This window comes from Phasianus colchicus, chromosome 11, assembly GCF_987193195.1.
Source record: "Phasianus colchicus chromosome 11, bPhaCol1.hap1.1, whole genome shotgun sequence".
In the NCBI taxonomy this organism is placed as follows: Eukaryota; Metazoa; Chordata; class Aves; order Galliformes; family Phasianidae; genus Phasianus; species Phasianus colchicus.
Genome location: NC_143446.1, coordinates 19,290,134 through 19,317,981, shown reverse-complemented (window position 1 = coordinate 19,317,981; position 27,848 = coordinate 19,290,134). Strand labels below are relative to the sequence as shown.

The 27,848-nt window shown below is 43.0% G+C and overlaps 1 protein-coding gene across 12 annotated transcripts; it reads left to right on the top strand.

Annotated features, from left to right (window-relative positions):
• Positions 1 to 336: 336 nt before the first annotated feature.
• Positions 337 to 27,847, top strand: SUMF1 (sulfatase modifying factor 1). 12 transcript variants are annotated; one of them, XM_090148480.1, is made up of 12 exons: positions 337 to 572; positions 2,770 to 2,943; positions 5,258 to 5,332; positions 14,188 to 14,346; positions 14,686 to 14,768; positions 16,054 to 16,176; positions 16,859 to 16,973; positions 17,879 to 17,992; positions 19,367 to 19,486; positions 20,104 to 20,319; positions 22,566 to 22,625; positions 26,164 to 27,847. In XM_090148480.1, exons 1-12 carry the CDS (start codon positions 372 to 374, stop codon positions 26,272 to 26,274), a joined length of 1,551 nt encoding a protein of 516 aa, XP_090004606.1. In that variant the 5' UTR covers positions 337 to 371; the 3' UTR covers positions 26,275 to 27,847. The 12 variants fall into 12 exon arrangements, 10 of the variants coding, with proteins under 10 accessions (XP_090004606.1, XP_090004607.1, XP_090004608.1 ...); XM_090148481.1 differs by lacking the exon at positions 19,367 to 19,486 and having other exon boundaries at positions 26,164 to 27,845; XM_090148482.1 differs by lacking the exon at positions 14,188 to 14,346 and having other exon boundaries at positions 19,367 to 19,491; positions 20,109 to 20,319; positions 26,164 to 27,842.
• The last annotated feature ends 1 nt before the right edge of the window (position 27,848 follows it).

The window sequence follows — 27,848 nt, the reverse complement described above, 5'->3', positions numbered from 1 at the left end:
AGCCCAGGCAATGTAACATTTTTTTACTTTTTCCTCAGCCCTTATTCTGAGATGATGCTCACTTGCACCGCCTCCCGTTAACGAGGAGATGCAGGCACGCTCAGTAGAAGGCTCCGTGCACTTCCACTTTGCTGCTGAACTCATTCAGACTAAACGCAGCACACTGGAGCCTTACACCCGAACCTGTCGAAGTCTCTGCCATTTATGGCATCTCCGTGCTGCTGGCGCCCTCCACCTCCAGCTTCTCTGCGGCAGCTCCTCTACAGGTAACGGACCCCGCTGAGGGGCAGTAGGAGCTCGGTGGGCGCCGCTGCCCCTTTAAGAGGCGGGCGATCACGTGACCACGGCTAGCACGTGGTCTTCCCACCAACATGGCTGCGCCCGCAGCGCTCCGCCGCTTGTTCCTGCTGTTGGGTGCGGGGCTGGCGGTGACTGCTGGCGCCGTGAAGGAGGCGGCTCCCGGCGGGAACTGCGGCTGCGGCGCTAGTCGCGGCCGTGGGGATGAGCGAGAGGCAGCGGCGCGGCGATACTCGGCGGCGGCCAACGGCGGCGGGAGTTCTGGGCACGGGGCGGTGAGCGGCGGGCGGCGGCTGGGGCGGGAACCTGGGTGCTCTCCGAGGGGAGGGCGGGAGGCGAGGAGCCGCGTTCTCAGGGCGTCTGTTGTCCGACCGCGCCCGCACCGAGCCCCGGGAACCACGTCCCGCACTGCCTCATCTCCACCGTTCTGAACATCACCAGGGATGGTGACCCCTCCGCTCCCCGGGCAGTCTGTGCAGGGCGTCACTGCTCTTTGGAGAAGAAATTGTTCCTGATATCCGGTCTGCTAACATCCAGTGCCCTGCTCCGTGAGACGTGGTCGGTTATGGGAAACGGAGTGTTGAAGGGAACGGATCTTGGCGTTTCACTGTGGGCCTCGTCATAAGGCTAACAATCTCTGACTGCCCGGCACAGTGGATGATGTTTGTCGGCCTCTGCTGTTGGATTTCTGCTTCGGTAGTTCAGCTGTGATGCTTCTTAGGGATTAGTTCCTTGGCTTTAGCTTCCTGTGCTTCAAAGCTGGATGTTTGTTAACGGCTTAATTAATGTTATAGGCGTTCTTTCTGGGTGCGATATTGCTGCAGAAACATGTAATGCCACATTCCACCGTTCTTTGCAGAAGAATGCTGCCAGACATCTGAGCCCTGCAGCCTGTGTTAACACCAAATGTGCTGATGTTATCATAAAGCTGACAAGGGAAGGTCCTGTTTCCAAACAGGAGGTGGAGCTGTGAAATGTGCCTTCCTAGAGGCTGCTAGTTCTATGGAATCAATATTCATGGATGTCAGTCTTGGATGGGCAGTCTGTCAGGATTTTTCAGGTTTGGAAAATGAGTTCTCGATTGTAAAGAATGAGTTAATATTTCAGGTGCTTTCAGACAGTGATTCACTGGTGAGATTTCAGTCTTGCTTTGAAGACTATTTTAGCTACAGTGCATTGGAAAGAGGTTAGAAGGAAGTGGTGAACTCTGTTCCATGTTGTCATTCCCAAAGGCCTAAAAAATGTAAGCAGATTTATCCTGAAGCCCTTTTATGGATTCTTTTACAGGCTATCTGTAAGTGCTCAGATCCTTTGTAGTGAAGAAGTGTAAATGAGGACACAGTTAGCTTTAAATGTAGCTGATTCAAAGGAAAAGTATTTGTAGTGCTTCTCGTAACCCTGCTGCAAGTTATGTGAATTTAAGTGTTGTTGGGTGAGACCTAAATGAAAGAAGAACTTGGGAATGCTGGAGGAAAAAAAAAAGCAGACAGATAATTCCTCCCTAATGCATTCCTGTGTTGATGAGTTGGGCAGTGTCTTGGCAAGCTGCCTCCTGGTAGCATCAGTCCTCCAAACGTTGCCTGGGGAGGTATTACAGAGCAGTCACTTGTAATTCTAACAAAGGCTTCTGAATGGGACTGGGAGTGCTATTGTGTATTGTGGGAATGGCTGTTGGGCAAGAAATAGCTTGATCCACCTGTGGTCCTCTGGGGGGTCTTGGGAAAGACATGCTGCATTGGGACAAGACCTCTGAGGCCTTTATCTTCTGAGGAAAGTGGAAGGAAATTTTGTTTCCCTGGAAAATGGCTGAAAGACACTTTATTGAAGCAGTTCTTTTGCTTTTGTTCTTTATTCGGGAAGGGCAGTCATCCAGAGTGGAATATACTGATGTGAAGCTGTGTCTTCTCTTTGGCCCATGTTGCTGCAGGCGCTGCCTGCCTGCTAGCAGTGTGACTAATGATCAAATGCTGTAAGTGCCTCTTGTGAAATGAAGGCCCATAAGAAGTTGGTATGCAAACATGCATGCTGTGCTTGTCCTCAGAAAAATGCTTGACAGTTCAGTAATCTCAAGTTTCTTTTTCCAGTCTTCCTAGGAATTGAGTAAAATGTAAAACTATTTATCTAAGAATAAGTAAAAATATCTCTGTTCTGTATTGCTTCTTGGCTTTTAATACAGTGGGAAAGCATGTTTTTGCTCATTTATCCTGGGTGAAAGTTCTGCGCTGCCCAGATTAAACATAGAAAGAGCTACAAATGGGATTTTTGCTCTCAGTTTAAGTTCTGTCTTACTGTTCCCTTCAAGCAGATGGTGACTGAGATGTCAAGGCTGTCATTTTCTTGTGCTGTTTTCTGTCAGGTGCTGCTCCGAGCACAGGCACCTACAAAGATGAGATAGAGGAGGAGTAAAACCAATAAGAGGCTTTTTAGTCTTACATTTTAATAACTTTTTGATGTTAACTGTTTCCTCTGTAGATGGTTGCTATTCCAGGAGGAGTGTTCACTATGGGCACTGATGAGCCTGAAATACAGCAAGATGGAGAGTGGCCTGCAAGAAGAGTCCATGTTAACAGCTTCTATATGGATCAATATGAGGTCAGCAATCAGGAATTTGAGAGATTCGTGAATTCTACTGGGTACTTCACTGAGGTAAGGTGGAATTGTGTAGTCCCTTCTCTTTGGCCACAGCAACCCCATGCAGTGCTATAAGCTTGGGGACGAGTAGCTGGATGATTGTGAAGAGGAAAGGGATCTGGGGGTGTTGGTTGATGCTCGGCTGAACATGAGCCGACAGTGTGCCCAGGTGGCCAAAAGGGCCAGCGCCATCCTGGCCTGCATTAGAAATAGTGTGGCCAGCAGGAGCAGGGAGGTGATCATCCCCCTGTACTCAGTTCTGGTGAGGCCGCACCTCGAGTGCTGTGTTCAGTTTTGGGCCCCTCACTACAGGAAAGGCATTGAGGCCCTGGAGCGTGTCCAGAGAAGGGCAACGAAACTGGTGAGGGCTCTGGAGCACAAGTCTTATGAGGAGCGGCTGAGGGAGCTGGGATTGTTTAGTCTGGAGATGAGGAGGCTCAGGGAGACCTCATTGCACTCTACAACTTCCTGAAGGGAGGTTGTGGTGAAGAGGGGTTTGGCCTCTTCTCCCAGGCAACGAACAGGACCCGGGGAAATGGCTGCAAGTTGTACCAGAGGAGGTTTAGGTTGGACTTAAGGAAGAACTTTTTCTCTCGGAGGATGGTCAGGCACTGGAATGGCTGCCAAGGGAGGTGATGGAGTCACCATCCCTGGCAGTGTTCAGGAGGCGTCTCGATGAGGAGCTGCAAGATCTGGTTTAGTGCTTGTGGTAGCAGTGGCAGTGTGAAGACAGTTGGACTAGATGATCTTATAGGTCGTTTCCAACCTTGTGATTCTGTGACTTTATGATTGTTGTCTACATTGAGAAAAACCCCATCAAAAACTTAACCTCTTCTTTTTTGAAGGACATCACAATGTATTATTTGATTGGGATTTGCATGCTAGAATATTTTGGATGTAGGTAGCAGAGAGATGGAATCATCTTGCCTTGTTGCCTAGGAGTCTATAAGGATATCAAGATAAATGCGTACTGTAACTTTTAGTGTCTCGATATCTAAAATAAAAACCTTTTTTCCAGTGTAACTGAGGCAGCCTGGGTGAAACTAACAGATGGCTGAAGATGCCTATACAGATTTTTTAGAAGTGTAGAATCACAGAATTGCTCAGGTTGGAAAAGACCTTCAAAATCAAGGCCATTTCCCTTGTCTTGTTACCAGTGAGAAGAGACCAACCCCACTCTTGCAGTAAGCACTTTCAGGTATTGGAAAAGAGCAATAAGGACTCCCCTCAGCCTTCTCTTCCCCATACTAAACAGTCCCAGTTCCTTCAGTTGCTCCTTGTAAGGCATATTCTCCAAGCCCTTCACGAGCCTTGTTGCCCTTCTTTGGACCTGCTCCAGCACCTCTTTGTCCTTTTTGTATGAACTGAAAGCAGTACTTAAGGTGGGGCCTCACCAGTCCCAAGTACAGGAGGAGGATGACTTTCCTTTTTTAAAACCTTTGGGTCCTTGAACATCTTTGTACCAGTACAATAACATTATTAGATCTTTTTTTTCCTTATTTAAAAGGAGCAGGGGTGGAGAGATTTGAAAAATTATGTGATTGTTGAGGAATCTGCTGGCTAGTTCATTGCAGCTACTTGATAACAAGCTGAGTGGTAGGAGGTTCTTCTGCCTAAAGAAGATGTAACAGCAAGTATAATAATGGTTTTGTGCAGGGTACTGGGAACAATGGAATAAGAAAGAATATGCTAAAGTACTTGGAAGAAAGGAGCTACCTGTGCATGAGGCGCTGATCTTTCCTGACAGCTAATTGTTCCTACACAACTTTCAGAAAACCCTGTCAAACGTTTAGGCAAATAAAGGCATGGGTAATGATCAGGTCTCAAAGGAGACATTTTACTGAGTTCTTTTGATAAGCTGGTTCTCATCAGGATTCTTTTAGATAGAAATAGTACTTTAGATAAAAGCTCTTCTTCTAAGTTTTTGGCTCAATTATGAAAAAAGGTTGTGTAATGATTTTGAGTTTGAACAGAAATTGCTCGTTGCAAACAGCAATATGTCCTTGAATGTTAGATTATTCATTGTAACATGTTAAAGCAATTGGGGCTATTGGAACTGCATTTTTAATTAACAGAAGTAAAACAAACAAACAAAAACAACAACCATTTGCAGAAGCTCTTTGAGCAGCCATCTGTCCAGTGGCTTTTAAGAACAATGACATCCTGTGATAAATGCTACCTTTTCCATTCCAAAACAGATTCTTTGAAGAACAACTCAAAGTTACTGTTTGAATTTCCTTATTCTTGATAGAATAAAGCTCTACATGTGACTGGCATCTTGAGAATAATGTTCCTTCGATAATGTGATCAGATCTTGTTCTTTCCATAGGCAGAGAAGTTCGGAGATTCCTTCGTGTTTGAGGGAATGCTGAGTGAAGAAGTGAAGGCTGAAATCCATCAGGCAGTGAGTAATGTGGCAGAGAAAAGCCTGCTTGGAAGTCACTGGGGTAGATGTGTTGGCAATTACGGCAACAATGTTTAAATTATGATCTTTCCAAACTGCTATCTGAAAAGGTGATGTATGGAGGAATTGTTAAAAAATCTGTTGAATCCCACTTGCCTGGCTATTTTTCTTTCCAGTTCTCTTCCTCTAAGGCAAGACAGTGGTCTCTGTTCAGACAGTGGCTGAGCTGCTTGTAAAGCTGGAGGTGACTCAATTTTCTTCTTTAGGAGAAATGAATATTGGCAAAAAAAAACCCCACCACCACCACCAACAAAAAAGCCACATGAGTTTGGTAGCTAAAAAGGAAGGGAATTAGTGCATGTTATGCCAAACAGCTGAGAGCATCCAGGGTTTTTGTTTTGAGTCATTTTCACCAAAATAATAGGATTTTCTTTGCAAATGGATGGTGTGGTAGCTTGGAGTGATCAGCACTGATAGTTTTATATAAACTAAATTCTTGGTTGAGAGAGTATATTGGTTGAGCTTAATTTTACTTAGAAGAGACTAATTGAAACTTCTGATCTCTGTAAGTCTGTGCTGTAAATGACTGTGGCAAAAATGTGGGATTTGGTTTCCTACTGCAAGGAAAGAAAGGTCATGAGAATAGCTTATATATTTTTATTGAAGGTTACCATTTGTGTACTGTGAGTTCTGAGATGATTAAATTGCACTAGCCAAATACTAGCATCATTGGTGCTGAATGATGAATAAATGCAGCTGCAATCATCCCAGCTCCACAAGAGAAAATTCAGCTGTTGGTAAGGAGGAATTCTTTTTCCTGCCTTAGTTCCACAATTCAGAAATCTCTAACCAGGCATTCTGTTGAAAGAAATAAACAAACAGAATTCCAGTGTAAGTTCAGTCCTGGCTACTGGTGTAAACAAACACAGTGTTGGGAGCCACTTAGCTGGGTGTGTCAACCAGATCCTAAAGTATTGCCTGTAGTGCTAACAGAGCAAGCATTATGCCAGAGAACTGGAACAGAGCCCACACTGGTATTTTTCGGCTGCCTTTACTTTTTTAATGAGCATTTTCTGTACTTGTTTAAAGTAAACTTTCCAGGAGCTGTTTTTTTGCTGTGTTTTTCAGTATTTCTTATTAGGTCATTCTGCAAGTTACTGGCATAAAGACTGTCTTTGAAACAGACATGGAGAAAGATTGTACTGATTATTTTGGTGGAGTGCTTTGGAGAGCAGTGACTGCCTGCCTTGTTTGGCACTTCTTCGTGCTCTTGCTGTGGGCAAACTTCTGCTCTAAAACGCTGTAATGTTGTGAGAAGGTAAAAAAGTAAATGCCTTTTTTCCTCCTCTCATTTGCTTGTCCCCTTACCAGCTGCATACCATCTGACTTTTGAGAAGGCACTTGCTTTAGCAGGGAAGAGGTGTCAGAAGGCAGATCAGTGGTGGGGCTGAAAGGAGAACTTAGTGTCTGAGCATGCAGCTTAGTCCTTTGTATAGAGCTGTCACAGCTCTGTCTTTTTGTTATTCTAGGATGCATTTTCTTTGAGAGATTATAATGTTGAGATTACTGTACAGAGGTTGGTGGTTTTCTTTTTTTCTTTCTGCCTGTGACAGCACAGTTTTTAGACCAGAACAGGCAAGTGTTTTTCTGTTGCAGGGAAGAGAAGCGTCATCTATGTGGATGTGACTTCAGAATGCAACTCAGACTGCTTCTCAAACACAAGTTGTGTGAAGGCAATGCTTATCCCTTCTTACTGAAACTAAAAGACGTGCGCTGGCAGTTTGCTATGTGTTGTTTTCAAAGAACACGTTGCTATAGACAACTGGCAAGAAACTAAAATGCAGAAGCTTTCCAGCTACTGTGCAGGGATTCTGAGGGCTCTGCAGAAGCAAATCCTTCCTGGAGATCTGCTGAACCACCAGCAGAAGCACTGGTAGCCTCTGATTTGCTAGACGGCCCCTGAAATTTTTCAGGTCTACTAATACCAGCTGAGGGAAAAAGATGAAAGGAATCTAACTCTATTAAAAAAAAAAAACAAAAACGAAAGTGAACATATTTTAAAACTTGGCAACCACAGTGTGACTATTAAAATGTGATTAGAAAAGGTATAAGCAGCATGAATTTTGCTTCAATAAATTGTCATGATCAGCAATAGAGAAGACTAAGGCTTCTTTGTCCAAGTGTACTCAAGTCAGCTGGTATTGTAAAGTGTGGTATGTATCTTCTTGATCCATAACCATAATCATGAACATTTATAGCTTATTTCTGCTCTTCAAGTGTCATTAGTACTGCACTAAACTGATGGGGAAAAATGACTCTATTACTGCTTTGCCTCAGTGGCTTAGTTGTGGTTTGAGGCTGTTCTCCAGCTGAATGCAGATGTGAACACAAGAAAAGCAATAGGGGTGTGCATTTTGTGAGTAGTATTTCAAATGCAGGGGAAAAATTGGGAAAAGGTGGAAGTGAAGGTATTGAACCAAATATGTTTGTGTCTGACAGCTTGTGATTACAGTGGAGCATGTATGTGGGGGGGGAGGTGGGGGTGGTATCTGTCTGGGGTTTTGCTCTATTTGGGCACCTAGGCTTCTCCACGTCTTATGCTGGACAGTTTTGTTGTAGTCCCTGAAAAGAAGCAGACAGCTACAGTAGCACAGAGGTGGGGCTGTGAAAGCTGATGCAGGAGCAAGCCAGCTTAGCACGTAGAGTAATTGTTGGAGCTTTGGGTGTGCGTTTCCTGAAGGTGAAGTCTCCTAGATATCCACTGCTGAAGAATGTAGGTTGGACCTAACCCTTGTGTGGAAGGAAACAGTAAAAAGGGGTGTAGCAACCAGTAACTGAATTGTTCTAGGCTTTTGGAGATGCAGGTTTTAGTTTTGGCCTCTTAAGTTTGCTGTGGTAACATGGCAGAGAGTAGAAATGTAGAATGATCACAGATAAAAGTGATGCTGACAAAACTGGCATGGACTTCTTCACTTGTAGGATTTTCTAGGGAGAGAGAGGACCTTTTGAAGCCAGAATTTCTTGCATGGGCTTGCTTCTTTTGATAGCTTCATAAATTAAGTTTTTGGACTTGCAAATTAAAATCATCTGATAATTTACTGCATCTATTACATGTATTAAGTCGTGGCCTTTCTTGAATACTTGGTCTTCAGTGTAAATGTCCTAGAACACAAACTAGAATTGCCAATAGCTGGGCAGTCAGGGCTTTTTCTTCCTTGTTTTTGGAGGAGGATGGGAAGGTGGATGGAGAAAGAAGACCTCTCAAAACTTAGAGATGATGTTTATTCGTGTGTTATGATGAGACTGTTTGCCTGACCGCTTATCTCCCCGACTGAATGAAGGAGGAAGTGGAGAGGGAAAATCTGTGGCCGGTGCTATTATTTCATTTGTAAGGGATTTCAGTGCTTCCTAGAGTGAAGATCATGAAAGCTGTGTCTGCCAGATGAGAAGGCAGTGAGGTGTACTTGCCCGTGAAGGGATTTAAGAGCTCTTGCAAATAATTGCAAGAGTTTTTGCTTGCTGTGCAGCTACTATGAAAAAGGTAAACAGAACAGCACTTAACAAGTCTGGAGCACAGAGTATGTCAAATTTGCTCACTGGAGAGTTGTGGGAACATTTTAATCCTTGGCTTGTGAAAGATAGAATTAATTTTTGCCTCTAGGCCAGATGGACTCTGCAATGAAGAGACTGAGTGCATTCAAATCTTCATTCTCAATTTATTTTCAGGTAGTAATTAATTTACAGCCTGAGAATGCAATGAAATCAGTTTGCTGGCAGACTTGAGCAAGCACTATTAAATCGGAGTTTTCTCAGTTTAGAACTATTGGACACTTTTAATCCCTTTTTGTTTGGAATCTCTGCAGTAGTCTTCCTGTACAAATGTACTTGTTTATAGCAGTATCTCTAGAAAATGAGGAAAACATTGTGCATTTCAAGGATTAATTTGAAATACTCCTGTTTGCAGGTAGGACAGCATTCCCAGCATTCACTATGGCTTTGAGAAAGTCAGCTTAAAATAACTTGCTTACCTGTGGTGAAGGGGAAAAGGGGTGGGGTTATTGTATCAGTTCCTGATACTGTTAAGATGTCAACATATGTTCTTCTTAAGCAGAAGCTGGTAATCACATCCATTGGTAATTTAAGTCACCTCTACTGCAGCTGGCTCTTGCTTTCAGAGGAAACTGAAATCAAAGGAAGAAATGGGTGAGCTGCTTTCTTGCAGGCCTCATTGCTTCAGAAATCCCTGCAAGGAGCTGACGAGGTGGAGCTGTTGAACTGTTGGTCTCCATTTTCTTAAACTGTTCACTCGATCTTGAGGCTAAAGAAAGAAGCTCACAGTTCTCACTGGAAATTAACCACTAATATTGGTCTATCTTTATCAGCATAAACTCCAGCTTTAAAGCTGGGTGAAGCCTGTGCCTTAGGCTGTAGGTGCATCTGTGCATGCCTCTTTCTTAAAGCTTATATTCACTTGGAAGAAATGACCAGCTGGAGTGCAAAATTAGATGTTGGCTGAAAAATGAGCTTCCAAAGATGGAACTCACCAGGAATATCAGCTTCTCAAAAGAAGCTTCTCTGGATTCCAAAACTTGCACTTAATCAATCTCACTGGATTTTAGTATCAAATAATTTTGGCTATTTTTCTTGGAGAATTGAAATGGCATTGAAGTATTATACTATTTGAATGAGATTTGATAACCTTTCCTTATGTGAAGGCAAATGTCTCTTCATAAAGGCAGAGTGCTCTTTTCCGGTAAAATATGAAATCTTTTCACTAACTGACTTAAAATATATTTAATTCTATAAAACTGCCATGCTTCATTTTTGCAGTGCTGCAATTTCAAACTTCTTAAAAATCATGCAAACAATATCAATATTCAGTATTGAACATCTAGCCTTTTTGCTTCCATTGCTGAGCTCATATGGGAAGCTAGAAACCTTAGAAGAGTGAGAACAGATTCTTCTTTAATAACAGCTTTTGGTGGAGCTTGAGATTTTAACCGATATGCTAAATAATGTAAGACCTGTGCTAACATTACAGGTGCTGGTGATGTCCTGGATGAGTTATCAGGGGGGTGGGGGAATGCTTCAACTATCTGCTTCCAACTACTTCACTGAACTTAATTCCCAATGTGGTGGAAAACTTGACAATCAAGTTTCAGTTCAGTTTATGCACATAATTACAGAAGGTTTGTCCTGTTGCAGAGTGTTTTCAAGTACAGGTATGAATGATAGCTGCATATGTAGAGTCCCTGCTGCAGCTACTGTGACAAGCTGGAAAAGATCTCTTCTTTGTCCTGAGCCTTGAATCTCTATTCACTTTCTCACTATTTACATTTGTGATGTCTCCCTGACTCAGTTACAGCTGTTTCAATTTAAACACAAGCCTGTTGCTATGGGGATGAGTACTGCATAGAAATAGGTCATGATTGTGCCGTTTGCAGTGTGCTGATAAAAAGAAGAAGCACTGGGCTGGCTGAGGTGAGCAGGGAGTGTGCATCTACCAAAGGGCTTTGCCTTGTTTGGAAAATGGCTTTTCAATCAAGTGGGAGCCACAGCACAGCTCCACCGTGTTTAGACTGCCCCTCATCGTGTGATGTATTCTGAGCATGACTGCAAATCTTTGTTCCTTCCACTGGTTTTCCTCTTATCCTGAGCAGGATGTGAAGTGGCAGCAAGCAGCCAAAGCGTTGGTGGGTGGCTGTCAGCCCCGAGCAGGGCTATGCTAACACGGCAGCCTGGAATAACTGCTGCCTGCTGGTGTCTGGCACTGCTGGGTGCTGATCCCAGGGCTCAGCAGATCCACTCAGAGCCACAGCCCGCTTTGCAGGCAGGTGCAGGTAATGCTACCTGCACACAGCAGGAGGCTCTGCTGCAGGGGAGGGAGGTGCTGTGATAATATGACCCTGGGAGCTGTGTGGAGGCAGTGGGAGACATCCCTGCCCAAATCTTAGCCAGGGGAAGGTTTTAAGGGGCATGAGGAACATATGCCAATGCTACACAGATAATAGGTGTAATGGGGCTTGTTGCTCGGGCCTAACCTAAAGAGATTTCTGTAGTTTCTGAAGGGAAAATGCCAGTAGCTCATCTGTTACTCAGTATGCTCTAAATTTTTTTTTTTTAACTGCTTGCCCTACTAAAAATGTTACATTTTCTATCTTCTGTCTGCCTCTTTCTTCAGTAGTTGATGAATCAGCTGCACGAGGTTTAGAATATGGCATAGAGGAAGAAAAGTTAACAGATTTGTGTATCTACATCTGATGATGAACAAATCTTCAACCTGAAATGATATTCTTGACTGGAAAACTACTTCTGCCTCGCAGTAGTGAAGATGCCCACTCCACTGGGTGTATTTCTCAAAGATAATGCTTCATAACTTCCCTGCTTCCAGCCTATGCACATGTTTTGTAGCTAAGAGAATGCTTTTGCAAATTAAACGTGTACAGTGCTTCTCATACATAAATGTGATTAGAAAGTAAAATTGGGGCTGAAGTGAGACTTGAGGTGAGGGAAGGCTCCTTCCAAAGTGGCCAGTGCTGTGTTAGCCCCAAGATCAATACAGATGCTTTAGTGGCTGCTGGCTGTGGTTGTTTTATGTGGGATATGTTCCTACTGTTTCTGCCAGGAACATGGTGTAATGCTGATGATGAAACTGACTTTGCTGATGTTTCCCTATCCGGTAGCTTTTGGAATTTTTCTTCAAGACAATTGTGAAGTTGTCAGAAAGTCACCAGTTAATGGAGCAGTTAAAGTGAGGATATCACAGCCTACCTTGATAAGAAAATTGAGTACTTAAAACTTCTTAAATGTAATGCAAGCTGATAGTGGGAGTGTAGGTTTCAGCTCAGCAAATTGCTTCATGTGAGTGGAAAACTCAAATAGGTTGCAGTTACCTATTGATCTTCACGGTGCTATCGTATGTTCTTGTTTCTTCAGTGCTAAGAATGATAAGCAGAACAGTGAGTTCTTGAAGTTTAATCCTTAAGCAGAGCTGGATAATGCCACGTTTCCCTCTTCAGACCAGAATGAGCACTGAGCTTTTCTGCTTCCAAAATGCTCCTTGCTACCAGAACTGCACCTTCCTTATGCATCAAGGCTGCTGTGCAACACCAGAGCGGTCTCGTTCAACCAGTCCTGTTACAAGTGATGGCTATGCTATAAAGAGGGAATCGGTAGACCCCATAGCCTCTTCTAATTCAGTATCTCTTCAAGATCTCTTCAGCAGCATTTGCTGCTGTTTTTTCAAAAGGAGTCTCCTGCCAGCCCACAGAGCACACTTAGGAGTGAGAATGCAGAGCGTTATGAAAGGAGCTAAGCTCATTAGTGGGAAGGGAGAGCTTTGCTGTGTTAAATGTGATGTTGTAATATTACTAATTAGCTTTCCCGCTAATTAGATTTAGAGCAATTAAAAGCTTTGCAGACTTCTGAGAAGTTTTTGAAAGGGCTGTAAATTTCAGGTACATGACTTTCACTTTTGGAAAGAGCATCCTGGTGCATGCTCAGTGCTGCCAGTGGCTGACTTAAATTAGTTTCCAATTAATTATTGGAGGCTGCATGTAGTTTATCACTGTTATCAGTGTCCTAATACTATCAGTGTAAGTTCTCTGAAGATCTGGGTGTTCTGAAGGCATTGGCAGCCATTTGGTGTTCAGTTCAGCAGAGCCAGAAACAGAAGGCGTGCACACGTAGTGCTCTCATGCAGAGAGACTATATTTTTTTTTCTGTTTAAAATAAACCATTCTCATCGAAAGCATCTGCTTTTTCTTTTGCATAGTGAAAACGTTTTCCAAAATTAGTCTTCTGTAGTGCAAGTCTTTGCAGTCATTTGCAGAGATTTTTCTGAAAAGTAGTGTCAGGCTAAAATTCTACTCCTGATATTTTGTATTTCAGTGAATAGAACTGTGGCTCTCTTCTGTTTCTGTATGGTTGTCAAATTTTGACCTGAGATTTCTGTCCTCTCTTGAGTGGCAGACTAAAGTTCAAAACAGGGAATTGGATAAATCAGGCTGGTGTTAAGCCTGTTATCTGTAGTATCTGATCAGCAGCTTGGCCATTCTGAGGCTTCAGATAGTGTTATGAGAGCTAAGTATCTGAGATGAAGGAAAGTCCCGTTTGGGGTTTGAATGCTCAATAACAAAGCTGTAGCTTCTAGTGAGAGATCAAATACTTTTCTTCCCCCCCCCCCCCCCCCAAAAAAAAAAAAAAACATGAGGGCCTCTAATTGTAGAGAGGGTCAATAGTTTTGTTACATTCTGAGCTACAGTTATTTGGCTGATATCAACTCATTTCCTCTTCATGCTAGGGAGATCAGAAAGCAAGACCTTTAAGAGATTTTACTGCTTTGTAACTTGGAAGTAAACCTAGTAGGCGAAATCCTTAAATAAGTGTATTCCATGAATACTTCCTTGGTGTTGGAAAGCCAAATTGGGGATTTCTGGTCAGAGAAGTACTGGATGTTTGCACTGTTACACAGCATTCAGTTTGTGAGCTTGATGTTGTTCAGTAAGCCAACTTTTAAATAAATACATAAAGCTTCACTTCTGTGTCTCTCCCATCTCCACCTTCTGGAAGCTGACAGCAAGTACTTCAGATTCAGTTAAATTAGCTGGGAAGCAGAAGCGTTGCAAGATGTGTGTTTTGACCCTTGTTAAAGGATGTCATCAGGATTTTGTCTTAGTTATTCTAAAACATGGAGTCTGGGGAGAAAATAATTGAGATGAAAACACTCTGTAGGCTAAAGCTGTTTCTTATCCCTGCAGTATGTGTCAGACCAAAATCAGCCAGGAGGTTAATTGGTCTGAATGTACTGTGGGAATAATATCGTGAAAGGATCGAGTTAAACTCTAATATTTTAGATGGCTTTTCAACCACTGCCACCCGAGATGCATTTGACGTATGCTTTCAGAAGAATTATACATGAGAATCTCAGAGAGGACAGGCTGGTCTGCCTCAGGAAGTGTGCTGAAGGCCGTGCCTTCCCAAGGAAGAAACCCTGGCTTAAATCAGATGTGCAGGTGAGAAAATCTGGGAGGGAAGGAGAGACAGCCAGGAGGCAGCACTGCAGGGAAGTATGCTCAAGGTTTTGCCTGCCTCTTACTAATTTTTTGGGATGTATTTTCTCTGTGCTGACCCATACCTTTGGTTATTTTCTGGCCAGCAACTTTGTAATGTGGATCCAGTGATCACCTTGGTTCCTCAGAGGTAATTTGGAATGTAGTAGATAAGCTAGCTACAAGCAAAGCCTTGAGCATTGAGTTAAAGCTTTACAGCCATTTGTCACTGGATTTGTTTTTTCAGTATAGTCTTTAGCTGGGAATTCAGGGCATCTTCCCTGTCCATTTGTCTCCTTTCAGGTTGCAGCTGCTCCCTGGTGGTTGCCTGTGAAGGGAGCCAACTGGAGGCAACCCGAGGGTCCTGGCTCCAGCATCCTCAGCAGGTAATGTGTAAGTGGCCATTCTGTTATGATACACACTGCTTGCTGTAAATATGCCTGTAAACATCTTACCTGACTTGGGTGCTTACTTAGGTCTCTGTCCTCATTTTTGACCTCTTAAATTACTTCTCTCACTAGGCAAATGACAAAGAAGTTGACACTAACTGCTTAACTAGTTAAAGTTTCACAACTGCTGCTGGAAATAGCCAGGCTCTCTAGCCTAGATCTAGTGGATGTTGGCATGTTTTTGAATCCCCTAGGGACAGAGTTAGGTTAGTGTAACATCATCTGATGGCTGAACTGCTTAGTAACAAGTCCATTGTCTCTTCTCCAAGGGCAATGAAAGAATTATCTGAAGCAAAAATAGAGATAATATCAGGAGGCATTGTTAGGGGGAGATTGAGAAATTGAGGTCACAGTCAGCACATAACAGCTGGAAAAATGCCATGCAAATCTTGTCTTGCAAAAGTATAGTGCAAACCTAGGCTGGTACAACTGGTAGTGAACTTTCATATGAAAGCAATATACTGCTTCCATAGGTGCAGACAGGCTTGTTAAAACAAGGCAGAAAAGAGAAGTGAATAGGAATTCCTCTGGACCAGTATCCTCAGCTGTGGATTGCCTAAAGAACACAGAGAAAAATACTTTTTTGTTAAACTTCTGCAAGTGACTGCTTCCTGGATTGAATGCTGCAAAAGATTGTGTTGCTATCCATCAAAAACCCCACAGCTGAAAGCAAATAACCTGCAGCAAACAGAGGAGTGTACAAGGAATTGAACAATGACCTTATTTGCCATTAAATTGCAATGTATATTTACCTATCAAGTCTTAGTTACTTGTTAAGATACTATTAAGCCAGCTGAGAAATGGGTCCTGCTGCAGTCTTCAATTACTTTTGGTGTCTTCCTTTGGGATTCTAAGCATTTCCCCAGAAGGCAGCAAATCAGCAGCTCCTTGCTGGCTCTTTGGTGCAGCAGGTTCCTGATGTGAGAGAGTGCAAGCTATACCAGACTTGTGCTGTTGTAGAGCTGCACATAAAAGCATGTTCATCGTTCTGTCTGATGGCTGCGTTACCCATCCAGCACCTACCAGTAGCTCCTTGTTGTTCTTTAAATAGCTTATTTTCTGTAAAAGTAATCTGGTAACTTGTCCAGTTCTAACTGAAGCTGTAAACTTTCTCATAGTGTTTTGTGGCCTCTCTTCAGAATTTTGTGAAGTGCCTTTTCTGCATTGCTGTGAGACTACCTGCTTCTGCTGATGGCCTTGTCCTGTTTGTTTTGCTCTCCAGGATGGACCATCCAGTTCTTCACGTGTCCTGGAATGACGCTGTAGCATTTTGCACGTGGGCAGGGAAACGATTACCGACTGAGGCTGAATGGGAGTACAGCTGTCGAGGGGGCCTTGAGAAAAGGTACCTGCCACAGATGTTTCTTATCTTGTTTAAAACTGATAGTTACTAGATAAGGAAAAGCTGAGAGGTTTTTTTTATTTCCCTCCATGCCTGTCTTGTATAGTGTATGCCTCTATGGTAAATGTAACACAGGCTTTTTCTGAACATATTGCTTTATGTCACCTAAGATGTATAACAGAAAGTGAATGCAAAGAGCGCAGGAGGCTGAGATGTGATACAAAGCCAAGGCATAGGACTGCTGCTATTGCAGGAGATGGAAGATAAAAAAGGGCTTAGAGCCAAGACTGAAGGAGTTGCAAAGGAGCTTGAGAAGTAACTACGTGTGTTGCTTCACAGCATTACAATCAGTGGATACACCTTTTAGGTGACCATGGGCTTTGGGAGAAGGGGAAGACCAAGTGAGCAACAGTTTTTTGTCCCCTCTATCCTGTGTCCTGAACTGCGTGCTGCACATGGCAGTGCTAGCAAGGGCTGCCTTTCCCTCATTTGGTAACAAAACTGCCCTTGTAGAAGCCTTATTATTCTTTAAAGCCTTTGTGCTTTAAAGATATTGGTACAAATGGAACTGGAATACAAACAGCTTCCCCAGAGTAAGGTGGTGAGTAAAAAGGTGGGTAAGGTGTTTCATTTATTAAAAAGAATAAAATGAGAGTTTGACAACTGTTTTTCTGTCTTTTAATAGACTTTTCCCATGGGGCAACAAGCTTCAGCCGAAAGGTCAGCATTATGCTAACATCTGGCAGGGAGTGTTCCCAAGTAACAACACTGCAGAAGATGGATACAAAGGAACTGCACCGGTAAGAGTGTCTCAAAGTGAATTACCATATGGAAATTAACTTCCTAGCATTGAGGTCCATGTTTAACATAATGAATGTGGATGTTTTCCATTTCTGTACTTTCACCTTTAGATTTTCAAGTTCTGGTGTATTTCACTGCAGGCTTGAGTATTACCAATGGATACGTTTTAAAAGTTTAACTGAAAAGATTACCTGCATTTTAACTTTCAGTCCTTCTCAAACTGAGCCCTTTTCCTCATTTCTAAGCGCTTTTGAGTCAGATGCTGAAACTCTCTCATGCCTCTACTTTTGGCATCCCCGTTTTTTAGCTCTCATTTTTGGTTAGGTGTTCCCAAGCTACAAAAATTGTACAGTAAAATAAATGGAGCTTCCCTTTTTGGAGCCTGTCCATTATGGCATCCCAATGGGGATATTTTTTTTCAAGATAGGAATATGAATTAAGTGGCAATTTAAAAGTTTAATCAGTTAAGAAGTCTGTGCTTGGATGAGCTGACAGCCATGTCTTGTTTTTCTTAGGTGGGAAAGGGGAATCTAGAAGTTGTAAGAATAAATGCACAGCTTAGAATGCTGGTGCTATGTGCTGTTCTGCTGCTGCTGTTTGTCAAACAGTGCTCCTCTTTAAAGGATCAGTCAGCAAAATTGATGAGAATATGCCAGGTGCCATAATGGAAACAGTGCTGAGAACATCGGGGATCATAGCTGTTCATTCTTTCATTCTGTTTTACTGAAGTGGAGTAAGCAAGTGTGTTACGGTTGTGCACTGCTGGTTTGTCTGTTTACGAGATGTGAAGGCAGAGTTCTTGGCAGAAATCAACGTACCTTCAGCAAACTGGTCATCTGGTCATTAAAAAGCCTTATTTCATGTGGAGTGGTTTAAAGAACTGGCAGTTATTTGTCTTGTATAGGTCACTGCATTTCCTCCCAATGGATATGGCTTGTACAACATTGTAGGAAATGCCTGGGAGTGGACATCTGACTGGTGGGCTGTTCATCATTCAACAGACGAAGCTCACAACCCTGTGAGTATATTACTGGCATACATGAGGGCACAGCTTCCTCTTGCTACTTGTGTTTGGTTGCTGATTAGAAACCTACTGTTCTTTGCTCCTCTTTGTATATCACACTACAAGTCACCAGCACTGAAATAGCAGTGCAGTAGTGCAATTTCATTTTTTTTTTCTTGACCTCTGCCATTGGTTAGGAGTTGAATGCTTCCAAACTGACATCAGGTGAAACAAGTAAAGAATTTGCCAGTGCAATGAAATAAATGGGAGGGAGGATGTTTTGCTACAAGCTGCACTATTTATTTTTTTCTAGGTAGAGAACAAACCATCCTGGATTATTTTAATGGATTCTACTAGCTCACTTAAGCTGAGCATGTAATAAAGCTGATGTTTATGGAGAGAATTAGTTTTCTGGGCTTTGAAGGGGTTAATCTTTGGTTATCTTTATGGCAGCAAGTGGAAGAGGCCCAGCAGGGTAAGCTTTGTGTTTTGGTTTTCTTGCACCATATCTCTCAGCAGATTCAAGCTCTAATGTTACATATCCTCTCTCATTTATCTAGGATGACTAAATCTGAGAAGTGAACTGCTCCACTCTCACAGAACTTGTTTTGTTCAGATACGGTTATCTGTAATGAGAAAACCAGTTAAGCCTCTCTGGGCAGGAGCTATCTGTTTCCTGCAGGATTTGAGTATCCCCACACTGTGGTCTTGTACATATTGTCTTTGTCTGGTGTGCTGGGCATAATCACAGCCCTCTGTGGGAAGTCAGCAGCTGGAAGCAGCTTGAGGAACCTGCTAAACTTTGCTGGTCAGTACATTGCAGAGGTTGACATTCTGCTGTTTCATCAGGATGATGTTACCAGCACCTTCTTGGGTCTAATTGCACAAGATCTTCTAGCAGTTTCAGTGCACTGATGGAGACCTCTTACTGTACCAAGCACATTGGCTGACTCCAGGTTACTTGTATCCTGGGAAGACGCCACAAGTTTTTTTTTTTTTGGTAGGTTAAGCTATGGATCAGATGGTGCATTTACGTACACTTCTCCAGGTGACTGAACTGCTTTGACTATAGCTATTTTCCTTGCTTTTTTTTTAAATTGGACGGGCTATTTTGTAACTTCTGTTCACAGATAGTCTTCAATAGCTTAGCAATAGCTGAAAGCAAACAAAGAAACAAGATGAAGATGAAGCCTTGAATAGTTAGAAGAATGTAGATCTGGATGAAAGTGAAGAACAAAGCAAACTTTCTTGTGTCAGAGTAGATGAGTATTGATTTGGTGCAACCTGGTAAGTCAGGGTAAGAGGAAGCAAGTAAACAGCATTGAGCTTTTTGTTCCAGACTGGTAACCATGGTTTGAGCCAGGAAAGCTTCTGCTTTTCTCCTCTCAGTGTCTGGACCACAGCACAGTGATGGGCATGTGCTACCTCAGCAGAGCAGGAAGGACCCTGCACCCACCCCTGCTCTTTCAGAGACAAACAGCATCTGTGTCCCTGGGAGAGAAAACACAGGTCTGGTAATTTGCAGCGTATTGCAGTTATCCCTGTTCTTTTTTATCTGTTGCTCACTTTAACAGCCACTTCAGTTTTGGCCACTTGTTTCTTCCTGCTGTACTTATAATGCTGGTAGTACTTCTGCCTTAAATTAAGATGATGGTGGGAATATCTGTTATATCTGACTTGAGAATTTTGCTCTCTATTAAACTTAAGAGGATGTGAGTTGGCCTGGATTTTTAAATTCAACACAAACATTTCCCAGATGCTTTGGAAAGGATTTAATTATTGGGTGTTAATAATTGTTTTTAGTGTTTTCAGTTGTAAACAAGTTGTCAGGATATCGTGTCTGAGGCCCCCTCCAGTGCGAGTTCTGAAGAGTTCTGATGAAATGGAAAAGGAAACTGAATCTCATAATGTAAAGACTTGTCCCAGAATAGCCAGGCTGCAGTATCTTCTGAGACATTAGTGCTGTAACTATCAGTGCCAACCTCCTAAGTCTCTCCAGAGTACAGCTCAACATAACCCATATATGGAGTATGTTCTTTTTGCCTGAAAGATAGATTGATTCAAGAGGGTCAGAGCTTAGTGAAAGTTTCTTAACACATTTGGTACATCTAATGTGCTGTTTCCAGATCAGCCCATATGGCTCTGATAGGGAGCTAGGTGATGCACAGAGCCTTTGTAGAGGAGCTGAGCTGCATACTGGAGGAGAACACAACCACTGGCTGCTTTTCAGAGAAGATCCGCAGTTTCTTGATGAACTCTTCACCTTCAGTGATGTGAGAGAATTATCTGCCCAGGGGATGCTGTTTCACAGTAGCATAGATTACTGGAGAACACCGTATGAGGTTAGTGCAGTGGTAAATCATATCAGTGCTGTGATCTTGCTTCAGAGGCTGGGGGAGGGGAGTTCAACTTAACTTCTTTGTTATCAAATATCTTCTGCCAGGCAAAAATTGAGTATCGTAAGTTATTTGTAATTAATAGAAAGAACTTAGGCTGTGGCCATTTTCTTTAGTTCTCATGCTTCTTCAGTATGCTGTCCCATCACAATGTGCTCCAGCAGTTAGAGCTGTGAGCCCCCCTGACCCTCAAGTAGCACACCTCTCTTAGTTTAAGAGTCACTTTAGAGCTCCCAGCTAAGACCAAAGCTCTGTATTTGAGTTTCATTTTGTAATGGGAAATCCTGTTGAACAGCTCCATTGTGTTCTGGCTTGTTCTCGTGGCATTTTTAGGTCACTTTTCTTACAGCTGGGTGTACACTGACTTCCCTGAAATGAGATTAACAGGTTGCCTGAGTTGATTGTGCCCATTAGCAACTTATCTGAGAGTGGGGTACAGTGCACCCATATGCACTTTTTTTGGAAAAGCAGCTTCCAGAGATGTTGAAAAAGAGGAAACCTGCCCCAGGGGAGCAGCCAGGCTTGGAAACCAGCAGACACAGTGTGTGGGTGTGCTTTTCCTTGGATATTTGTAGGATGTTAAATGTGGGAGTAGGTCAGTTCTCCTTCTGTCAGATTTCCTATAAGCCTTTGCAGTGAGTGAGAGATGTTCCAGGGTAAGGCTGGAATGGGGAATTTGCTGCAGTAGCTGCATTTTGTTGGTCAAAGCCTTGTCCTTCATGCCTTGCAGCAAGCACAGCACCCTTGTGATACATCCTGGATGCATGGGCTGTCTGTTGGACATAAGTAGAACAATAATTGGCAGATTTTATTTTTCAGCGTTTTGTTTGTTTTTAACTTATTATGGTACCTTTCTGTGGTCTGTCTTATATAATTTCCATGCTCTGTGGCAATGAATTCTTTTTTTCTAACTGCTAAAAACTGAGCTAATAACTTTCTTGCAACCTGCATTTGTTGGTTATATGTAATGGTCTTAGCAGAAAATACAGGCTTTTTTCCTTCCTGTATTCCTCTTTTTTTTTTTTTTAATAAGATTTTGTGTAGATTTAGATATGATTTATACATCCTACCATCCAGTGAAAGCCATGTCAGCTTAAGCCTTGAGTGAATGACTCTTTGAGGCTTGGAGGTGATAAGGAAATGTTTTGATTGCACACCAATGTATTGTAGACAGAAATAAAAAGTCATGCAAATTAACTGAGAGGCTGCTCAGTGGCTGTGCTGTCTTCTAGGTTTGCCTTGCCACTTCTCTAATAAAATGTTTTTTCTTGATCTTGTGCTTTTATAGGACATATTCTTGTGGCTTTGTCCTGAAAGTAGATTCACAGTGCACATGGATGCTAAAAAGCTTATAGGAATGCTTGATATCAACTGTAGGAACATGCAGTATGGCAGGACTCTCTACTATTAAGCAGTAGATGAGTGCAGTAGTAACTACTTCACAGCTAAAAGGAACCACAGGGGAGAATTGCTCACATGCTCAATAAATATGCAACAAAGCTAGCAGAAGTGTTATCATGGGAGCCCAGTGTCTCCTTGAACTAGTGGGCCATTATTTGGAGTTGGAATTGAAGAAGAATGGTGAAATAACTTTGTTAAAGCAATTCTAGAGCCAATTTCATAAGCAGTTAAAGTAAATCACCTACATTACACTGCAAATGGACATGCAATTACAGAATTGTTGCTCGTAAGCACAGTGCTTTCTGCAGACCTTTTTAGCTGTCACAAAGCTGCATAATAACAGATCTAGCACGCAGCAGTGGGAGCTGTTACAGAATGTCTTGCATCACAGTCACTAGTTTGTGCTTCAGTCTGCGCTTTGGACTGGGAAGGCAGTAAGCACCAAGTGCTGAAGATTACAGCCCCTCATCTGACTGGCCACAAATGGTCCATGGATATGTTTATTTGACCCACTGTGGTGGTGCCATGGAGTGGTGGGACTGACGAGAGTCTCATATTTCACTGATAGTGCAGGCTGGTAGGTGAAAATACGTGATCCTGGGAGAAGTCATAAACTACAGAATCTTAACTGCTTTAAAGCTATTTTGGTTTGGGCACAGCTGAAGGTTTGTTTACTCAGAGCACCTTTGGATGCTGTTCTCCATCTCCCTGCTCTCACAGCTTCTTATCCTTCACCCTATGATTGGCAATTGCTGTTCCTGTGAGTGCTAACAGTGTCCTCTCATCTGCAGAAAGGGCCCTCGTCGGGGACTGACCGAGTGAAGAAGGGTGGATCATACATGTGCCACAAGGTACTGTGAAACAGCTGACTGCACAATTAATTGTTTACCCAGGGGGTCGTTAGCACATTCCACTTTCTACTCCCATTCTCTTTATTTATGATGGTATAACTCTAACCTGAAGGTACTGGGCAGCTGGTACTTGACCTCACCAGAAAATTGAAAACATCCTGTATAAACCTATATGGATGTTTCTTTTTGTTCTACTGGTTAGTACTTGTTTCCCTCTGGAAGGAGACACAGATGTCTGTGTGGCAAGGAGGAAGTAAGCATAGATAATGTTGGCCAGAAAAACTGAAGCTCCTCCAGCTCTGACTTGCAGAATTTTCGGTTGCATGGGAAACTGAAAGCAACTCGACCAAGGTATGCTTGTTCAAGAGATTCCAGCTCTAGATAAGTGTATCTTTATATAATGTGGAGCTCAATATGAAACTCAGTGTAAAAGATAGGTGACCTTTCATCATCTGAAACTCAAAACCTTTTTATCATATCACCGGGGCCGACCTGACAACCTGGAAAGTACCACAAACGTTCAGTGCAAATTTTAACTCTGTAGATTTCTAAGCCTGAAATGTATGCAGCTGGCTCTGAACACACACACGATGTCTTTGGTGGGACAGGAATGTGGCAGCTGCTGGTGCTTCTCGTCTACCATGGGCTCTGCGTAAGCTGTAGGGCTCACTCTGTTCAGTCTCATCTCACTCCATCCTAGAAGGTGGTTTTTGATCTTGGAGGACTCCTAGCCCTGAGCTTATTTTCCAGTTAAGAATTGTTGAATTGCTGTTGTCAGATTGGTCAGCTGGGAAAGGAGTTGGGTTGGCACACAGCCCTGTGTAAATGTGGTTTTAAGAAGTAAAGAAATACAGAGAAGCCAAAAGCTTCCAAAGGATGAATTACTGATGTGATTGCCAAGCTGTGTACTTAACCCAAGTGTTGTCATAAACATTTTCTGATGTTGGGGAGAGTGCTGAAGAGTTCAGTACTGGAGTTGGTAAGAAATATTACTACATCCTAATTAAAATACTTACTTGCTGTAAGAAAATCATCTTCTCTAGAAATCAGCAGGAACTCATTTTAGTTTGTCAGATTAAAAATAAAAAATACCACTTTTCAGGATGGGTAACTGTACTCAGTGATCTTTCCTCTGGAAAAGATCCTTTGGAAGTACATCACTTGACAGTTAAATATTCTTAAAGAATGATTCTTGACCCACGAACAATACAAAGTGTTTGGAGAGGGATGGCTGGGAGATGATGACTGTTTTGGCTTGATGGCTGATGTGAAATTCTTCCTGGAAATCTGGGTACAGCCACAGAGCAATAACCATTCGTGTTATTTTAACTGTGAGTGGGAAATATAGGATAGAATCTACAAAGCTTCTTTCACGAACATAAATCAAGTATTAAACTGTTCACGTTGCACTGCAGAAAGCACCCGGGCATTTCTCATTGTCATTAAAGCTGTTCTGTTCCTTTTTCCCTTTCAAAGTCTGCAGCTGGGAAACCATCCTCATAATTAAATTAAATATTTATACAGTGAGATCCCATTTTCTACACTGATTTCCTTCTTAGGTGAAATCAATGTCAGAAGTTAATTAGTGGTTTTGATTAAATTAACACTCGAATAGACTTATCTTTGGTGATGAATAGTGTGACCCATTTTAAAGGCTTGTGAAGATTCTGGTCTGTCCCGGTGTATTTTGTAGGTGATAAAACTAGGCTGAGTATCAAGACAAAAATCCAAGTGCTATTAGTACAAGGACTTTTTATTGGTTACCTGAAAATCTACTTAGACTTGCTGTTCTACCTCTCAAAGCTGACAAAGAATCCAGCAATCACCTTCCAGCTTCCAAATCCTAACAGTTTGCTGTTGAAATTGAGGGCTGAACCTCTGCAGCACGAGGTCAGAGCAGCACGCTGCCTTCCTGCTTAGGCCAACAGCTGCTCTCTGCTTGGTGTCAGTATCGGGGCTTGCAAAGAACGGGGCTTTGAAAGGGTGAGTGACAGCAGGACAAGGGGAAATGGTTTTAAGCTGAGGGAAGGGAGATATAGGTTGGATGTCAGGGGGAAATTCTTTACGGAGAGAGTGGTGAGGTACTGGAACAGGCTGCCCAGGGAGGTTGTGGATGCCCCGTCCCTGGATGTGTTCAAAGCCAGATTGGATGGGGCCCTGGGCAGTCTGGTCTAGCATTAGGTGGAATGGTGGTGGCCCTGCATGTGGCAGGGGGGTTGGAGATTCATGATCCTTGAGGTCCCTTCCAACCCTGGCAATTCTGTGATTCTGTGATCTCCTTAGATAGAGAGAACTTGGTGCTGGCAGAGAGGAACGTGGTGGTCCAGCTGCCTCTGCAGGGCTGCATGGAGCACTGCTGTCTGCCCGCTGTCATCTTGTCACTGTCCTCAGAGCTGAGTAGCTGAGCCCAAATTCCTGACAAGATTTGGATTTGAAGGAGGGAAAAACCCAACAACCAACTGCCAGCCCTTCCTTCCCTCCCCAGCACTCTGTTTTTTAATTCGGTTGCTCCAGAAATGTGGTTCAGATCCTGACTGTGTGCAGCTGACCCAGCCTGGGGGAGATGGCACTGCTTGTTAGAGGCTTGAGCAGAGGGGAGGGCTGAGAACAAAATCCCTGAGCCACGTGTGTTGAAGTGGGGAACAGCTTGGATGCGTTGTGCTGGGATGTCCCACAGCTGTACAGCTACTGCAGCCCTTACTGGTAACAGCACAACTGTTCTTCCTTGCTGCAGTGAGTAACTGCTTCTGGGCAGCCTAACCTAACGTAGCTATGCACTGAACCTGGTTGGTTTTGTGGTGTTTGGAAATCACCACGATTAACGTCAGCTAATTAACGATAAATTACACTGAATAGCATTTCTTTTTTTTTCCTTAGGAGCATAATGAGATGAATGTGCACTGAGACATGACCAAATCTGCCCAGCCAGGCAGTGTACAAAGCACCTCCCAGTCCGGGCTGTGCGTGTTACCATAAAGACTTCTGGCCTTGCCTTGTTCATTGGGATCTCTGCAGTGCAGTGCAGTTGAATCACTTTAGCAGTGGTATCATTTTAAACAAATACTTTCATAGCCACTGGTCCAGACTATATTTCAATTACAAATATCCTTTAAATCTTAACCATACTGGGGAAAAGCTTTTTTCTGGTCATTCTTTCCTCTTTTTACATCTCATTCAGCAAAATGCTTTTTGACAGCTGTCAGCACCTGGTCACTTTCTGTTGGCCATCAGTATCTTGATACAATGAAGGCGTTGATGGCAGTCACTTCTGCTTTTGTTGGAGCAGGATGCATTATTAGTGCCCTCTGATGTTATCAGACATTTGGCCATTCAAACTAGTTCTTGTATCTGCTGCAATTGCTCTCATTATGTTGATATTTACTTTCTTTCTAGCACGGTGACATCGACCTGAATTGGTTCACTGGTCCTCCCAGCTGCATTTGAAATGATTTGCTCTATCACTCTTAACAAGCTTTTGCCTGAAGTAACACAAGATGAGACAGGCTCTGAAGTGATCTTTGTCCTTCTTTCTCTCTAGTCTTATTGCTACAGGTATCGTTGTGCAGCCCGCAGCCAAAACACCCCTGATAGCTCAGCTTCAAATCTGGGGTTTCGCTGTGCAGCAGATGCCTTGCCAGACCCACAGTGACCAGATGGGCTGCACTGAATTCAGGGACGATGTATGCAGTGTTACCTGCTGATGAGAAGGGAAAATCTTGTGCTTAAAGTTCCTGTTGGACAGGAAAATTCCAGCACTCACCAACACTGCTTGAAGCTCTGTGTGCCTTTGTTTGGGGAACCTGGCCTGGACTTTCTTCATGACCAAGCTTCTTAGAGGTGCTGCTTTCAGTGGGAGTAGCCTGGAGTTACACAAGCACAAACGTGAGCAGAAACATGTTGACAGTGTTTTAAAATGTTAACTTTATTTAGTAGATTCTTTGGAAAAGTTCTTTAATAATTAAATGTATTTATGTATCGTTTGAATCTCCACTCTCAGATCCGATAAACGAGGATTTCATAGGGTCCTGAATAGCTTTAAAAGAAATCTGAAGCTCTTACTGCTTCCATAACCTTGTAGGAGGCATACTTACCATTTAGAAGACAACACAGGGGCAGTTAGTGCAGCTGGTGTATTGCATTCTAATGGCAGTGAAAATCAAATCCAGCAGTGTGCTTTTTCTGCCGCAGTGCAACTGCTCTATAGGAAGAAGTGCCTTTTGCAACTGGGGGTGGGGATAATCATCACCGTGAGGATTAGAAATGTATGTATTTGAATAAAATATCAAGCATTTCTTCATGCTGAAAACTTTCACTGGTGGAAAAATACTGGTAACTTGCTTTGAATTTCTCCTGGCTGGGTTGTAGGCTTACTTTCAGAACTTCCAAGCTGCCAATATGGCATTAGAAACTGAGGCTAATGAATGACTGCTAGAACAGAATTCACTCAAGTCAAAATACGGCAAATGGAGCTACAGGCCACAAAGTCTATTAAGACAAATTAAGAAGCTGTTGTCTGTTCCCCAATACAAAACAAACACCCCAAAAAAACAACCCCTCCTTGCTTAAAAGAATAATGACAGCAAGGAGAAGGGGGTATACTGAGAGCTACCTCATTTTGGGATCTGAATATATTTCAGCCCTGTCACAAAGTGTTCTCAACTACCACTGCTACAGCAGAGGTGTGCTTGTGTTAACTGGAGCCTTCACAGGGAATGTCTGTGCTGTCAGCTCTGCCCCAGCACGGCTGTCCTCCTGGACCTGTTATGCAGCAGTGGTGCTGACCTCTATCAGGCTGTGTGAGTGCCTGTGTTAAATGGATTGAACTCGGCAGTCTTGTCAGATGCTCTCAGAGATAACAGTGAAAAATGTGATGGATTAACAGAATTTTCGCATTGATGACGCTCTTTCCCAGCAGTGTTTTCTTTGCAGTAAAGTAGGTGCGGGTCAATGCAGTCTGAGGTGAATACAAACCCGTGCCCTGCCAGCTCTCTCTCCACTTGGTGTTCCATGCTGGGAGGCACTGGGAGAGCATCAGGGGAGCCCTTCCCTGAGCATCAGCCTCTGGGGCAGTAGGAAAGTCATGCGAGCAGTGGAAGAAATCATTCCAGAACATGTCAGCATGGTGAAAGCTAGGATTCTGTGGCAAATATTTTGTATGCTAAGGTCATTTTACCAGCATTAAATATTTTAAATCTGTGTATTAGAAACATCTTTTCTTGTTAC

Bases quoted from the DNA above. Each gene is read 5' to 3' on its own strand.
- SUMF1 (XM_090148480.1), top strand. From the start codon at position 372: ATGGCTGCGCCCGCAGCGCTCCGCCGCTTGTTCCTGCTGTTGGGTGCG. The intron at 573-2,769 runs GTGAGCGGCGGG...TTTCCTCTGTAG, and splicing joins GGAGTTCTGGGCACGGGGCG to ATGGTTGCTATTCCAGGAGG. The intron at 17,993-19,366 runs GTGAGTATATTA...TTCTCCTCTCAG, and splicing joins CAGACGAAGCTCACAACCCT to TGTCTGGACCACAGCACAGT.